The 15045-nt window shown below is 50.7% G+C and overlaps 4 protein-coding genes across 4 annotated transcripts; 3 read left to right on the forward strand and 1 right to left on the reverse strand.

The window, feature by feature from the left end:
• Positions 1 to 3627: 3627 nt before the first annotated feature.
• Positions 3628 to 5099, forward strand: JDV02_008039 (uncharacterized protein; the record flags this gene model as incomplete). The annotated part of the gene is made up of 1 exon (XM_047989597.1): positions 3628 to 5099. The coding sequence occupies exon 1, from the start codon at positions 3657 to 3659 to the stop codon at positions 5097 to 5099; it is 1443 nt and encodes a 480-aa protein (XP_047845600.1). The 5' UTR covers positions 3628 to 3656.
• Positions 5100 to 5396: 297 nt separating this feature from the next.
• JDV02_008040 (uncharacterized protein) lies at positions 5397 to 6885 on the forward strand. Its single transcript, XM_047989598.1, has one exon. It carries the CDS (start codon positions 5609 to 5611, stop codon positions 6848 to 6850), a length of 1242 nt encoding a protein of 413 aa, XP_047845601.1. The 5' UTR covers positions 5397 to 5608; the 3' UTR covers positions 6851 to 6885.
• A 1043-nt stretch (positions 6886 to 7928) lies between these two features.
• Positions 7929 to 9020, reverse strand: JDV02_008041 (uncharacterized protein; the record flags this gene model as incomplete). Its single annotated transcript, XM_047989599.1, has 1 exon — positions 7929 to 9020. One exon carries the CDS (start codon positions 9018 to 9020, stop codon positions 7929 to 7931), a length of 1092 nt encoding a protein of 363 aa, XP_047845602.1.
• Positions 9021 to 14637: 5617 nt separating this feature from the next.
• JDV02_008042 (uncharacterized protein) lies at positions 14638 to 14802 on the forward strand (the record flags this gene model as incomplete). The annotated part of the gene is made up of 1 exon (XM_047989600.1): positions 14638 to 14802. The coding sequence occupies one exon, from the start codon at positions 14638 to 14640 to the stop codon at positions 14800 to 14802; it is 165 nt and encodes a 54-aa protein (XP_047845603.1).
• Positions 14803 to 15045: the final 243 nt, after the last annotated feature.

Consider the following 15045-nt stretch of genomic DNA (forward strand, 5'->3'; position numbering starts at 1 on the left):
AGTACAAGGCTCGGCCGTCCAAAGGGTACCAAGAATAAACGAAGCCGCGTGCAGGAGAGGACGAAGGCTGGGCGTCCAGACAGTTGCAACGTCGCGACCAGAAGCAACGTGGAATCACAGCATGGCACCGGAGCTGAGCGAGAGATATATGAGCAGCAGCAACAGCAGTCCGATTCCGTCGGGCTGGATTTCGACCTCGACCCCGACGTCGATTTTGACTCTGGCTTTGGCACAAACGATGGGGCCGACAGCCACCATAACCTTCTTCTTGACATGAATGTGGGTTTCACTGACCCCACTGGAGTTGCCAGTGTGCACACGAGCCCGGATGCCAGCATGCGAACACACTTCACTACGGTAGGCCAATTGCTTCAGGGTCCTGGGTTCTGTACGGGCTGACGCCGGCTTTTGCTACACGACACTAGTCATCCAACGGATTCGTGGAGATCTCTAGTCCACGCCAAAACTTGCCATCGGATGTATCTGAAGCATTCAGGCATGATGGCGGGTACGGAACAGGCTCAGTCAGCCCATCGAGAGATGACTACAGTTTGAGCAGCCCTGGGTTAAACCTCCTCTCTGGACATAGCCTAGGTGATCCCGGCCCATTTACAGCCCTAGGTTCGCCTAGATGCTCATGTCTTCAGCAACTAGTCCAGCTGCATTGTCGGCTAGGGGACTTGCAATACTCCCAGGTCCACGGCTTCTCCGTCGACACCGTGTTAGGCGGGCTCCAGCTGGCACAAGGGCCCTGGAATTGTTTCATGCAATGCAGCGTTTGTCAAAAGGGAGACAATCACAAAGAGGCTCCACTTTTGTTCGCCATGAGCATTCGCACATTGCTCTGCTCAGTGCAGAAGCTAAATGGAGCTCCCAGCGCAGGCAATAACTCCATGGATGTTGCTCTGTCCTTGGGCACCTTCGAGTTGACAGGTGATATGAAGTCCGAAATAATTGGCCTGGCTCTCCGAAAAGCCCTACAAACTATGAAGTCCGCCATGCTCTACCTGTGGGCCCGTGCCGGTCGACCAAGCCCATTGGAAATTGGGGAGTCAAACACCAGCGATGCTACTACGCAGGAAGGGTATACCAGGAATCAGGATGGCGGCCAAGAGAAAGTACAGCGAACACGATCTTTACTGACGCTGGCCCCGACGACACCAGGACCAGAGAATGTAGCATCTCTCCTCAACACGCTACAGTATACCATCCAAGCAATTGAGCACAAGCACTGAGTACACGCCCCTTAGGCATGTGAAGTGCTGGAGCAGGGTGGTGGTTCACTACGAGGATGGAGTGAACAATGATTTTCTACATTCATCGACCTTCCTATTAGTGGCTCATTAGTGTTATCTCTCGGTCTAAATTCACTCTGTTCAACGAATATGCGACACGATCCGCGATTTATAGAGGCTAGCTCATTGCCCGCCCCTTGCCGCCCCTTCCGTAGGCTTTGTGGCGGGACCACTCAGGTGTCGGAACCGGAATAATCGAGTGTCTGGGATCTTTCCGCGTTGCCACATTCCAGGTGCTACGGCGTGAAAACCCACTGTCGTACCGCGCGGCGTTGCCGCATTCCGACGAAGCCAGCCGCGCAACGAATCAGTGACACCATCTGCCACCAGCAGGGACACTCAATCCCACCGAGCGACTCGGATGCAAGGCTTGCAGGCGGCTATAGAGCCGGAACTCGGACGGTTCGTGTATTGTTGATTGAGCGTGTTGAGATTGAAGGGCCGTTTTGAGCCGACCCCTACGTCCATATTATATTCTTCCCTCGCGTGTATACTACGTAATCTCTCAGCTATAGCATCATCACTAAGGTATAAAGTTAAACTACGTACCTAGAAATAGGTTTTCTAAAGTACTCTAATAGATAATTATAAGGTATAAAGCTTATATATAGGTACTTAATTAAATATATATTTTAAATACTTAAAGTAGCTAATAGAAAGATTATAGTATTATAAAGAAGCTATATAAGTTAGTATTTAAGCAAATTAAAACTTGTTTAGTAGCGTACTAACTATATTACAATAATATAACTTAATTATAATTAAGCGCGCCGCTATTATATATATTAAAAATACTATTAGCGTGCTATTATTATAATAGCTTAGTCGATATATATAAAATAGGGTAGCTAAGTAAGAGAAGCAATAATATAGTCTTATTTTATAGAGGAGTCTTCTAATTTTAAGACTAAAGCTTATAGGTTTAAGCTTCTAATTCGCTAGCTAAACTAGCTTTAATACTTTATAAATTATATATATTATATATACGTTATAGTTCTCTACCTTAGCCTAGTACTTATTATAATTATAGTCTAAGATCTATAAATACTATACTAGTATAAGAGGTATTTATATATTCCTAGCCTTCTTAGGCTATACTATATTAATTGTGACGAGGCCGGCGCTGCGCGGCAGGAGCCGGTCGGGTTGTTGATAATTAACGTGCTATGAAAGAGGGAAATTGGGGTTGTGTGCTGGGCAGCCCCTATACGCGCGGCGCCCGCCACGTGCAGCCCCACGTGACTAGCTGCGGGCCCAGGTCAGCGTGGGGTCCCAGCCACACGTAGCGTTACTGCGCCCGGGGCCGCGCCCCGGGCTCTCATTAGGCCAAGCCCCTTACAGCTTCTATACGCATAGTACTTACTATATATAGGCCTACGTAACTAACTGCGGGCCTAGGTCCGTATAGGGTCTAAGCCCGTACGTAACGTTATTACGCTAAGGGTAATGCCCCGGGCTCTTATTAGGCCCAGCCCTTTATACTCCTCTTATTATAATAAAATATTAAAAGATAAGTATAACGGGGTATTAAGGACAGAAGGTTAACGTACGTAACACCCCCGCATAGAGGGTTACTAGAGCCCGTTTCTTAAGCGTTACTAAAGCTTAGATCTCTAAGCTTTAGTCTTATAGTTAATAACTTACGGAAATATATTCCCTCTGGCTCTGAGATCCTTCGTGCCCTTACTTAGTTACGTACGCTGTAATGAAGTGCTAGGACAGAACGCACACACGCGAGCCCAGGCAGAGAATTGGGGCACGCACGTGATGCTCCCGAACCATGGGGTATTAGAGCCCGTCTAGCTAGCGAACTGGAAGCTTGAACCTATAAGCTTCAGTCTTGCAATACTATGACCCCTACGCTCGTCCGACTACACTATTGCTTCTCTTACCTGACTACCAAACTGATATCTAGCGAGTGAGCCATTATACGCAGTTAAGTGTGGCCGTTATAATAAGATTAGCTAAATATAGAATAAACTTATAGCTATTAATACGCTAAGTCTTATATAGGAAGCTATATAAGATAATTTTATAGGATTAAATAGCTTTATAATTAATTAACCTTACTTATATTATCTAAAATATATATCTCGCTATAATAAGCGTATATCTTAGTATATTATATTGTATATAGCAATTATATATAATTAGAGGAACCGTCGACATTACTAATATAGCTAGAGATATAGTCGGACTATCTCCGAGTGGCCGTGGGATTCGAGTTGCCTGGGCGGGATGCCCGTGAACGATTGCGACCCTGGCAGCCCCAGCTCGCCCGCTTCTCGGCGGAGTTATTAGATCCCTCGGCGCCTGGACTGTCTGCTTGCCACGCCTTCCGCCCCTCAACTTGACTGCATCATGGAATATCTCTCGCAGTATATGTTTTCGTGCACAAGGAGCGGTCTCAAGGCTCAATACATGACAATATCGAGACTCAGCCTTCGACAGCGCGCCTTCAAGCCCCATGGCCGGACATTCGGAACAAGGACAGCCCAGCAAACACTCACGTACGGCCAGTCGACAACACTACAGTCGTCCCTCGCGATGCCCCTCGACATTCTCATCGTGGGCGCTGGTATCTGTGGCCCGGCTTTGGCAATTCTCTTGCAGAACTCAGATCCCAGCCACGATATCAAAATTATCGAGCGCTCTCCGTCTCTACGCGCGGCGGGACAGCAAATTGATTTGAGGGGCGAAGGCATCGAGGTATTGAGGAAGATGGGGCTTTTGGATGATATCAAGTCACATTGTGTCGACGAAACAGGCCTTGAGATTGTGGACTCAAGTGGAAACCCCACAACACGCTTTGGCATCAACCCGGCAGGCGAACGTCGACGGACACTAACATCTGAATACGAGATTATGCGTGGCGACGTCGTTAAAACACTATACGAGGCTAGCCTCGAACAGAATACAAGATTGAAGGCAGATCGTGGGAGTAAGGGAGGGATAACCTACGAGTTTGGCAAGACGTTAACCGACCTATCCGAGAACCCCGGCGGTGTGAAGGTCACCTTCTCGGACGGACAAAAAGGGCAATACGACCTTGTTGTTGCGGCAGATGGCCAAGGATCGCGGACCAGGCGCCTAGCCTTTGGCGAGGACGTCAGTAATGCATCCTTCAAGTCAGTTGGGGTCCATGCTGCGTACTACAGCATCCCACGGATCGAGGGGGAAGAATCACTTGCCAAGGCGTATAGTGCTTTGGACAGGCGACTACTAGTCACGAGAACTAGTAGTCGTCCTGTGACTCAAGTCCTGCTCTTCACCATGAAAGGTAGCGAAAAGCTACGGCAGTCGTACAAGGAGTCAATTGAGAAACAGAAAGAGGCCTTTGCCGAGGTGTTTAGGGATGCTGGGTGGCAAACCGATCGGGTTTTGACTGGAATGACAGCATGCAGCGACTTCTACGCACACGAAGTTGGGCAGATCAAGATGAAGCATCTCTACAAAGGCCGGGTCGCACTGCTTGGAGATGCCGGTTACTGTCCGAGCCCTTTCACCGGTATGGGTACTACTGGCTGCCTTGTCGGCGCGTACATACTTGCCGGTGAACTGGCGCGAAATCGCAGCAGCGTTCCGGACGCTCTGCAAACATATGAGCGGATCATGCAGCCCCTCGCCAATGGGTTCCAGCAGATGCCTACCTCGGCGCTTGGCATCTTCTTCCCGTCGACCAAAATTGGGGTCTGGATGCTGCGTAAATTGCTCTGGGCAGTATCTACAATCGACCGAAATGCCCCGGTACAGCAAGGCAACGCAAAGTGTAATCTTCCCGATTATCCTGAGCTAAACCTATAGCCCCGCTAAAGAGCACCCTAATAAAGCGGGAATATGGAGCCCCTCTTATCTCGGTCACATCTCGTGGGGTAGGAGAGGTGACGACGATAGAATGTATATTCGGCGTCATCTACGAAGTAGAAGACAACTTACCCTGGCGGCGCTGTTCCTTACGTGATCGCTGCAGGCCCCGCGGCGGGTACGGGCGCGGGGTCGCTAAAAGCGTTTTGGGCCGATTAGTCATTTCGGGCGCCATGGTGCCTAAGGATCGTCAGGCGTTTGGCCTACCCAGCGCCCCCCCCCCCCCTTCCCCCCAGAGCTGGACGTGGACGCGCCAACCCCCGAAGCGACATCGAAAGCCTTTGCAAAACTCGACTGACTTCCTGAATCTCCATTTCTGTCCTGAATGGAAGGTGCTTTTGTCCTTGTATCCGCCTGAGTCTTATGAATCCCCTCCCCAACGTCACTGGCCTCAATCGAATGCCCCGACTGCAACCTCCACGTTGAACACGTCCTCGCGCCGGATCCGAATGTCACCAGAGTCCACAGACATCCCCGACTCCGACTCCGACGATGAGGTCTTTGGGCCTCTTGTCGCCATCTCGGAAGAATCCCTCGTTCTTCTCGCTTTGAACATTAGCAACCGGGTCCTTCATGCGCCGAGTTCTAGTGGCAAGCTTGTCAGTCGAATCCGTGGGTCATATAACATCGTCCATATTATTCAACTGGATGGCGTCAGGCTCGTTATACGCGTCCCTGCCACGGGCTGGGGCTCGGGAATGACTATAACAGCGGCCCGGGCACTGCAGTCTCAGGTTGCCACAATACGTCTCATACGGCGGAGCACGACGATTCCAGTGCCAGAAGTATACGGTCTGGACACAACAAGCAACAACGAGATCGGAGCCCCGTACTTGTGCATGAGCTTTATGCCTGGCAAAACAGTCTCCAAGACTTGGTTTGATGGCTTTAGCACAATTCCGCGAGAAGAGCTGCGTCTTAGGATCCTCACGAGCCTATCACAGACCATGGCTCAGTTTTCTCGGCTGGCTTTCGCAAAAATGGGATCCGTTATGGAGGATGAAGCTGGATCGACTTTCATCGGCCCTTCGTATGATTGGTATGAGGATGATGACGGCAGCTTGCAGGTTAAAGCCTCGGGCCCTTTCGACTCAGCTTCAGCCTACCTCAAGCACCATGTCGTTTTAAGTTCTAAAGGAGGTGTATGGGACGAAGCGGAAGCTAAGGTGATGCATTCGGTTTTGCCATGTCTAGTTTCTCGAAATGGTTTCGTGCTATGTCCTCCAGATTTTGACTCTCAAAATGTCATGGTGGATGAGCAAGGGAATGTCACGGGACTCATTGACTGGGATCTCACACAAACGATGCCGCGGTTTCTGGGGTATGCTCGATATCCCAGCTGGATCACCCGCGATTGGGACCCTTTGATGTATGGCTGGCCAAAGATGGTAAACTCCGAGGACTCTCCGGAGGCGTTAGAGCGCTACCGTGCGTACTATAAGAAGGAGCTCGGCAGGGCACTTTGCTGGCAGGGTGATTGGGAGTTCACGGAGAAATCACATGTTGCGGAGGCAGTGTGGATTGCCGGGCTGAATCGCCACAATCGGCCGGCGATATGTCGCAAGCTGGTCCAGGTTGCTGCAGGCGAGGACGTCGATGCTCTGGATATCCTCTACGATATTGGGTCAGGTCATTACAGCGAAGAAGACTGGATTATTTTGGAATCCAAGCTAAGGCAGTTGATACGCTAAGAATTGATTACTCCTGAAACTTGCTAGCCGCACCGTCTCACTTAGCCGCTGAGGTCCGCAAAAGCGGTCGCAACATGCATATGCATGGGCGGCAATAAAGGGAGTCAGTTATCTATATAACCTTTAAATAGTCTGCATACATACAGTTCTAGCGTCTCGTTTTTGACTTTCACCTATCCAAGCCCTTTCTTCCTCCAATATCACCTAAATCATCTGGCAGGACCGCATCACTCATCATGCTCAAAGCTGGGAGTAGCACGCACCATTGGTGTGTTCAGTCCTCTTTGTTATGTAGCGTGACTGACGTTTGATAGTCCTGTTTGCAAGAAGAGTGCAAAGTCCCGTTGCAAGGCCCAGGGTCACCTAACCGACTGTGGCGTGTGCGGTAGAGCATGGTCACCTTCCTTTGATACGGACTGCCCTTACTGTCGAAACGCAAGAGAGAAGGAAAGGCAACGCAAGACCAAGGAAAAGAAAAAGAAATGATCGAAAGATAGTGGCGAAGATCTGCATGTCCCGGGGGGGTGGGGGGATTCACGGTACGCAATGAGGATTAGGAACTTAGTTGGATGGTATCGTACGGCGCGATGTAGTAGGAGACCTAGACAGTGATCATCTGCGCCCCACGGTTCCTCCCTTAGCTGTTCACCTGGAAACTAGCAGTTGACTCCTACCCTGTAATTACGCCAGAACGAACAGGAATTCCTAAGAGACGTCAAGCTATGTCCGCTCCTTCAGCACGGGCCGGGCTTCTGTCATTGGCTGGTCTTCTTGCCGTCCAAACATGTCTTGGGAATATGTAGCCACTGCGGCTGCACGAAGAGAGAGAACAAACTCACATCTTACGGAATGTATCAGAATGTTTTCACAAACTTCTTTCTTTGCTTCATCACAAAATTCCCTAACCGCTTCAATAGTCTTTCCCAAGTTTGCAACCATGGGCATAAGACTCATCACCCCGAGGTCCTCGGAAAAGCCGACCCTGAACCACTTAGCCAACATGCACCTTCTACAAAATACGTGACGGAACAAAGATATGCTTGTAACCACTCTGGAGCTGCTCAGATCGCTAGAATCTTTAGCTTTTACTTGTGCCATGCCCCTCTCCTTGAGACTCTAGTCCCGTGTCTCTCTTGGTTGGAAAGATAAACTTCTTCAGCTTAGCCATACCCACCCAGTCCCCTTCTACGGTTCCTGCTATCTCTTTGTCGACCCAGCCCTCGGTATAACCGCCGCCAAAATCAGTAATCCACGCATTGTTGTCCCGGTCTATCAGAACGTTCTCTGCCTTGACATCTCCCCAGACCACGCCGGCTTTGTGCAGCCCTGCGAGGGCGGCATCAAGCTGGCCTAACCACCGTTCTCTGACCACAGGCGGGGGATCGTCGGGTTCATCAGGATGAATTCTTGTAGACAGTGGGCAATCTCCATTGTCAATGTAAGTCAACAACAGGCCAAGAATAAAGCCAGAGTCATCCATGACGACGCCATATACGTGGCATATGTATAGCTGAGAGTCCAAGCCGGCCGCGTGAATTATCTTATAGGCTTTAAGCTCCTGTTGAATCTGGACGCTAGAGTTGCATGGCTTAAAGAAGCATTCAGTCTGGCGGTTGTCGATGAGAACCTTGTTGGGTGGCTTGAAGAGCGCATCCTCGGGATCTTTGAAGCTTAAGGTGATTCCAGCGGGATCATAGAAGGCTGTCCATGTCTCCAGGTCGTCGAGGAAGTCGTCATCAAAGCGGACGAACGACGGCCGATGAGGCGATTCTGTCGCTGCGATACGGCGCGGATACGGCTTTTCATCAACAATGTCTAGGGCAAGGACGAAAAACTCTGGGAAAAGATGATCTTGCAGAGTGATCCTGATGTCCTCTGGGAGGCATGACGGGCTAGGCGCAAGCTCGGCGAAGAGCGGCTCAAATGGGGCAATGACCCATTCGTAGACGTCGGTGTCGTAGATGTCGCCAAGGACCTCTTCGCCTGACCGGAGCACCTCCAGGTACGACAAGTACTTCTTCATCATCACGGGGGAGTTAACAAACTGGGATGGCGAGACCTTGATGTAAAAGGCCTTGCCGTTTCGGCGGACCGTGAAGCGTGCATCATGATCATCGTCTCGGGTGCTGGTGATATGGTGTTCGATCTCGTATCTTAGCGCGACAGTCATTTCGGAGGCCGGCGCGTGAGGCGAAAGGCGAAATGCCCGCCTTTCCAGAAGGATAGAAACAAATCCCACAAAGGACCTCTCTTTAAAGCGGAAGTTCGTGTTGTTTTATTCGTCGGAACTGAACTGAACTGAACTATATTCCTACTCGGTTATAGCCGCTAATTTAACCGCAGCCATGCCCGGTGAGCGGGGTCTGGTAGGTAGCCGATATGGCTGGAGGTTAATCCGGCCGCCCTACTTCGCTAGCGTAATGTAAATAAAGCCCCGACTAGCTGCCCCTAAAATTCCCGCTTTGCTCCTTAACCTTAATCTACCCGTAGCTAGCAACCTATAGTCTCCCCCTAATGCTTAGCTTTATCTAGTATAGGATTCGATCCTAAATTGCCTAAGGATCTCCGTTAGTTCTATAAACTTAATAGCCTTTGCGGCTGCCTTGCGCTTACTTAATATATCCTAGAGGTCGTATCGTCCTAAAATGGGGCCTAGTTCCTAGCGCCGAAGTTATCGATACGTATAGTATCGTAGTAAGACGTGCGATACCGTTTAGCGTCCTTCCTAGTATCGGTAATTAGCGTCTATAGCGTCTGGCGCTCTTTGGTTGAAGAGGAAGTCTTTGAGTCCTATCTTCTCTATTCGCAACTAGATAAGAAGCGCGCTTTAGCGCTTGTTTAGTCCGTTATGTAACCGTAGGACCTTTTTGGTCGGCTTGGTAGTATAGCGGTATGAGGTCCTGCCTCGCTTCTCCGCTGCCTACCTTATCGCCTAGGTCTTGTGGGCTTCTTTGTGTGTCTATGTTTTCCGTGTAGAATAGAGGGAGTAGAGCTCCGCGGGTATCTTTACTCGCGGCCCTGGTGCTCCTCTCTCGCGCTATCCTATGGCTTCTTTGGCTGCCCTGTCCGCGTCTTCGTTGCCTTGCACTCTGGTATAGGCCGGGACCTATCGTATCTTAATCGGCAAGTTATATTCTTATAGTGTTGTCGTCTAGGATACGATCTTCTTTAGTAGATAGGCTCTAGATTTACCCTTGGGCTTGGCTGAAGACCGGATGGCTGCCTAATTGTTAGTGTAGATAATGACCTTGTTGCGTCTGTATCCATCGGCTCGATCTCGTTGTGCGATATCGAGCGCTTTTATTCGTCGGAATGGCAACGCGTTCGCAAGGAACAACTTTCGACAGAGGTCACGGGACCGGCTGCCGGTTTTCGATTTTACGGCCTGAGGCAGCTATAGCCAAGGCGCTTCGATTCTCCCGTTCCGAACCGTAGTAGCCGACTTGTTGACGTGCGTGGTCGGACGCGCCACAAGGGGGAGCCCAATAGATGCGTAGGACGAAGTACTTGCGATTATAGGCGGAAATGAATTTAGCGGGCGGGTGTTAGAGTTATAGGACGTACGTACAGTATATATGGGAGGTTTGCCCCGTAACGACCGACGCTGCGCGTGATGATCGCCAGCGTCACAAGCTGTCCCCCTTCCCTTTGTCCTGACCCCTGATCCATCCCAACTTGTCGGGTATTATTTGAAGGAAATGAGTGAGGGCCCCGAGCAAATTATTGCGCAAGCAGCGCCTTCTCCTCGTTTCCACTTCCTTAGTAATTACTCATATAGCCCCATGCACCCCTCGATACCCCCAGGTATTCCATGCCCCAACGCATTGCAGGTAGACATAGAGTCTTGCGGCAGATCCCTGGCGCCGCCCGAAACCATTCAAAGTCGCTACTCACACAACCTTGGCTAAGACTGCTGCCCCGACACGCTCGGCGAGCCATGGAATACCAGGTTGAGGCTAAACACAGGTAGGCTGTGTCAGCGCTCTCCAACAACTTCATTTTCGGGGATTCTGCATCACAAAGCTGGTCTCTACTTTGGGTTGAAAGAGCCACGTCTTGATGCATACGTAACTTGAGCTCTTAAAGATAATTCTGATCCATTGACTGATGCCAATGACGGACCCCCTGAATCCGGTTGTCTGACACGTTCCAACCATCGTACTAAGAGCCATGCCAATCTGACGAAACACAAGCTATTGTATGAGAACACGAACACCTTTACTGTTACTTTTAGGCATAGCAATAAGCTGATCATGATCGTACGCGATATCCGTAATGGTGGTGTCTTGTAAGGTCATGTGCGGCCACACCCGCAATGCCAGAGCCGCCGTTGCTATATAGAGCTCGCAGTACGCAAGCCTATCCCGTTGTCAGTGACTCTTCCTTAGCCACTCGTCTAGTGTTCTATTAGGAGGGCGACTGACTGCATGCCAACACACTGGCGGTTCCCTTTTGCGAAAGACATTAGATATCTCTCTAAACCCTTTGTCCTCTGGCCATCCACGTCCAACCATCGGTCGGGAACAAAAGAGGACGCATCTTCAAAGATTCTAGGGTCGTTATGTATTCCGTATGATGAGATGCCAATTGCAGATCCTCTTGGGATTGTGTACCATGTCTCAATGTTGCCTCCTCCGCTCGGAGCTTTCCACCGCGCTAGGTACTGCAGGTCTTCATCCGGCGCGACCATGGAGATCCGACTAGCCACTCCGTGCATTAAGCGTAATGATTCGAGAACGACCCCACTCAAATATGGCAGTGACTGTAATGTTGACCAGGACGGGAGGTCCGTTGGATCGGATACACTTGCTGAGAGCTCCGAGCGCAATCTCTGTAGCTGGGCCGGGTTACTGAGCAGATGATATGTCGCAATCGCGAGTACAGCGGATACACTGTGTGTTCCGCCCAATACTACGACGACCGATTCGCTTGTTAGTCTTTCCAAGGTCTTTTCGGGGGTGGGCAGGTCAGATTGTAGCATTGCCTGAACGATCGTGGGCCGTGGCCGTCCTGATGAGTCCATGTCCTGCGCGGTTGTGGCTTGCTCAACAAGCCGCGGAATGGTAACCTGAACTGGGTCAGCCGTTTCTGTTTTGAGCATAATAACCAATTCTGGGAGTCCAGACTCTGGTAAGTTCCAGAAAGGCACCAATGTCGTCGGAGATGGAACGAGCAACCGACCTTTGCGCGTTAGATAAGACTCTGCAGATAAATTATTGGGAAACCTACAACGGCATTACATCTGCGAGATATGCTAGCGGTGGCAAATGTCTACTGAGATAAAAGAGCCGTGTCATCTTATCAACCGTACCCTTGAACGCCGGATTCCAGCCCGGTTGGTCCAGATTTCCTAGGCTATCGCCGAAGCAGTAGCTTGTGAGAGCATCCGTGGTAAAGCATGAGTAGGCGGCCGCCACATGGACGGCCTCAGAGCCGCGGTATGAAAGCAGTTTATCGCATAGCTGCTGGGTCTTGCTTTGTATGAGTCCCTCCGCCTTTATTATCTGCGACCTCGCAAAGTATTTGCTAGCTGGGACACGGCGAAGTCGGTGATGGTCATGTTCAGCCGTTCCGACGCTAGCCTGAGCCGACGTTAGAAGTGTCCCACACCCGCCCTCCCGGAAAGCGACTGACCAGCCGTAGGCTAGTAGGTTTGACTGTCAAAACTCGTCCTTGATGAAACTGTCCGGGCGTCTCCAATCTAATACGTACCCCCAAGGCAAGGCTGCCAAGTAATGATGAGACTTGTTTCGTCTTCCTTTTCCGTGGGAGTAAACAACGTCGACAAAGCTCGGATCATTGCAGTGGATCTCATCCGGATTTATCCGCACCAACGGGCCTTTCCCCAGGTCAGTGATGCGGTCGATAACAATTTGCGCCAGTCGCCGTCTTCCCTTACCGTATTTCTCATGGAGATGTAAGATCTGTCGCGTGTATTGTCCTTGGCGGATGACATCGAACCAGAACTCGTAGATGTAGGAAGCACCAGCAAGCTTTGGGCCCGGAAAGCTGGCGAGAGGATGAAATTTGAGTCGATAAAATGCAACCGCGGCGACATGAAGAGCACAAATCGATACGAAGACGAAGACGTAGTTCCAGATTGAGACCGACCTGAGCAACCTGAAGATTGCGAAGTCGACGCTTGTTGGAATAGACATATTGCTATCAAGCATACACTATGGGAATTGTTGTCAGAACGCAATGCATGACCCTGCGCATAAGGGTTTTATAGCAAGAGAACACACCATGTGTACAACAGTATCAAGGCCAGTTCCAAGCAATGTTCACATAGCGTTACCAGTTTGGATAAAGAAGAGGGATCGATTAGAAGTAGGTTGGCGGCCATGAATTCATGTGAGTAAGCTGACCTCAACGCCGCGATATAACTTAATATCCGCAGCAAGACCCGAACTCGGCCACTTGAATCTTGCACGGGATCATGGATGTAGCAACCAACCGGGTGACGACACATCATAGGTTAATGCAGATTGCGGAGAACACGCTTGGGGTTAGTGGGGATTTCCATTGAAATGAGCCAAGTTTATCACTACGTGATATGTCTCTTGCTACAACCATACCATCGGTGGTGCTGTGCTGTTGTTGAGCCAACGGACCGTATTCAGCTAATAACAAAGCATCTAGCAATCCCGCTGAAGGCTCCAATAAGGAGCGTATATTCTATCTACGCACCGATAACTCTCACTTGGCCTGAACCGGGCTTCTACCGCCAGATATATATCATACGGCAACAGACTCTCCCCGGCTCCATGTCTATGCGTCTATTTGAACACTTTATTTCGTCCGTCTTTGAGATGATATCGGGTTATGGCAATGATAAACTGGGGAACGGATAGAGCGCCGCCCCCCATTTTGCTTTAGCGCTCTGTCCGTCGGCAGACCACGGAAGGCTATTACAGCGCTCGAAGTTCAAGTGCCTGGGCGCCAAGTGCTTTGATCGTCGCCCGCGATCTTTGGCAAAGTCTTTGTGGGGCGAGGCGGCGCTAATGCAGCCGGCGGCTGGTCCACGACTCCACAGAAACTGGGATGGTGCCACGTCCACATCCTCGGGCCGGAGTGACAACGAACTAGACTGGTCCTGGCGAGAACTGAAGAATATTCATCAGTTACTGTTTGGGCAAAACTTGCCCTACGGCGCAATAAGCCAATCGCATCAGCTGTCATAGGTCCTGCAAAGTCGGTCAAGGAAAAAGAAATGACGATGTGCGGCCGCTCAGGAGCAAAAGCGGCGCAGCGACACAATGACCCGACGCAACGGTCCTTTTGTTGCACAAGCAACTGTTTCACTGCAGGCACGAGGATCAGCCAGCGTGCCTAGGGTGCCACGTGCTGCGGCTCGATCGCGGATGAAAGATTGGCTAATAATCGAGTTATTATGCATGGTTTGTCCCACACTGCGGGTAATTCGACTGGCTTGGCTCGGTCCCTTGCATTTGAGTGGATACCAAGCAGAGCCGTTGCATAGAAGCCGCAGTGACGCCCGCACTACTCGACGCCCGCACTACTACAGGTAGACGCCCGCACTACACGACGCCCAGTACTCTGCGATCCATCCGCGACTAGGCAAAGGTCATAACAACGCAGCGGGCTGATGAACAACGCACAAAATACAATTTTACGAGCGGCTTGACCTGCTCTGAGCCTGCTGCCATGCTACTTGTCCCCGGACTTGGCACATCTTGCTCCTAGTAGTCCTTTCCCTTCATCAGCCAACTTGAGGACAAGTCCAGCTGGTGAAGAGCTCCCTGTGTGTGTCGCCGACAGCAGCCATGGAGACCAACCGGCACGGCAACGACAGTAACGATCGCGACGGCAGCAACGATCGCGACGCCAACAGCGGACACACCCACTCGGCGCTGGACTTCGAGTTCACCTTCGATGTGTCAGAGGTGGCAGGCGGCGTCATTGAGCCAGAAGTAAGAGAACCCTTGTAACACCTTATTGCCACGACAAGACTACCACGAGAGGATGCGTGCTAACTCGATTGGGCACGTTGCTGGTTGTGCTAGGCTTGGGACATGTCAGCGACCTTGTGCAAGTGAATGAACACGCACCAAGCTAAACAACGCTGCAACAGGAGTGACACAGCCTCCCTACCGGAGAGTGTCCAAGACTTTCCTGAGGAGTTCGGTCGCACCTATCATGCCTACCGAGCCGGCTGTATGAGCTCCTCAAGC

The sequence above is a fragment of the Purpureocillium takamizusanense genome, chromosome 8 (genome assembly GCF_022605165.1).
Source record: "Purpureocillium takamizusanense chromosome 8, complete sequence".
NCBI lineage: Eukaryota > Fungi > Ascomycota > Sordariomycetes > Hypocreales > Ophiocordycipitaceae > Purpureocillium > Purpureocillium takamizusanense.

Coding starts and splice junctions, on each gene's coding strand:
- JDV02_008040 (XM_047989598.1), top strand. CDS start 5,609: ATGTCACCAGAGTCCACAGACATCCCCGACTCCGACTCCGACGATGAG.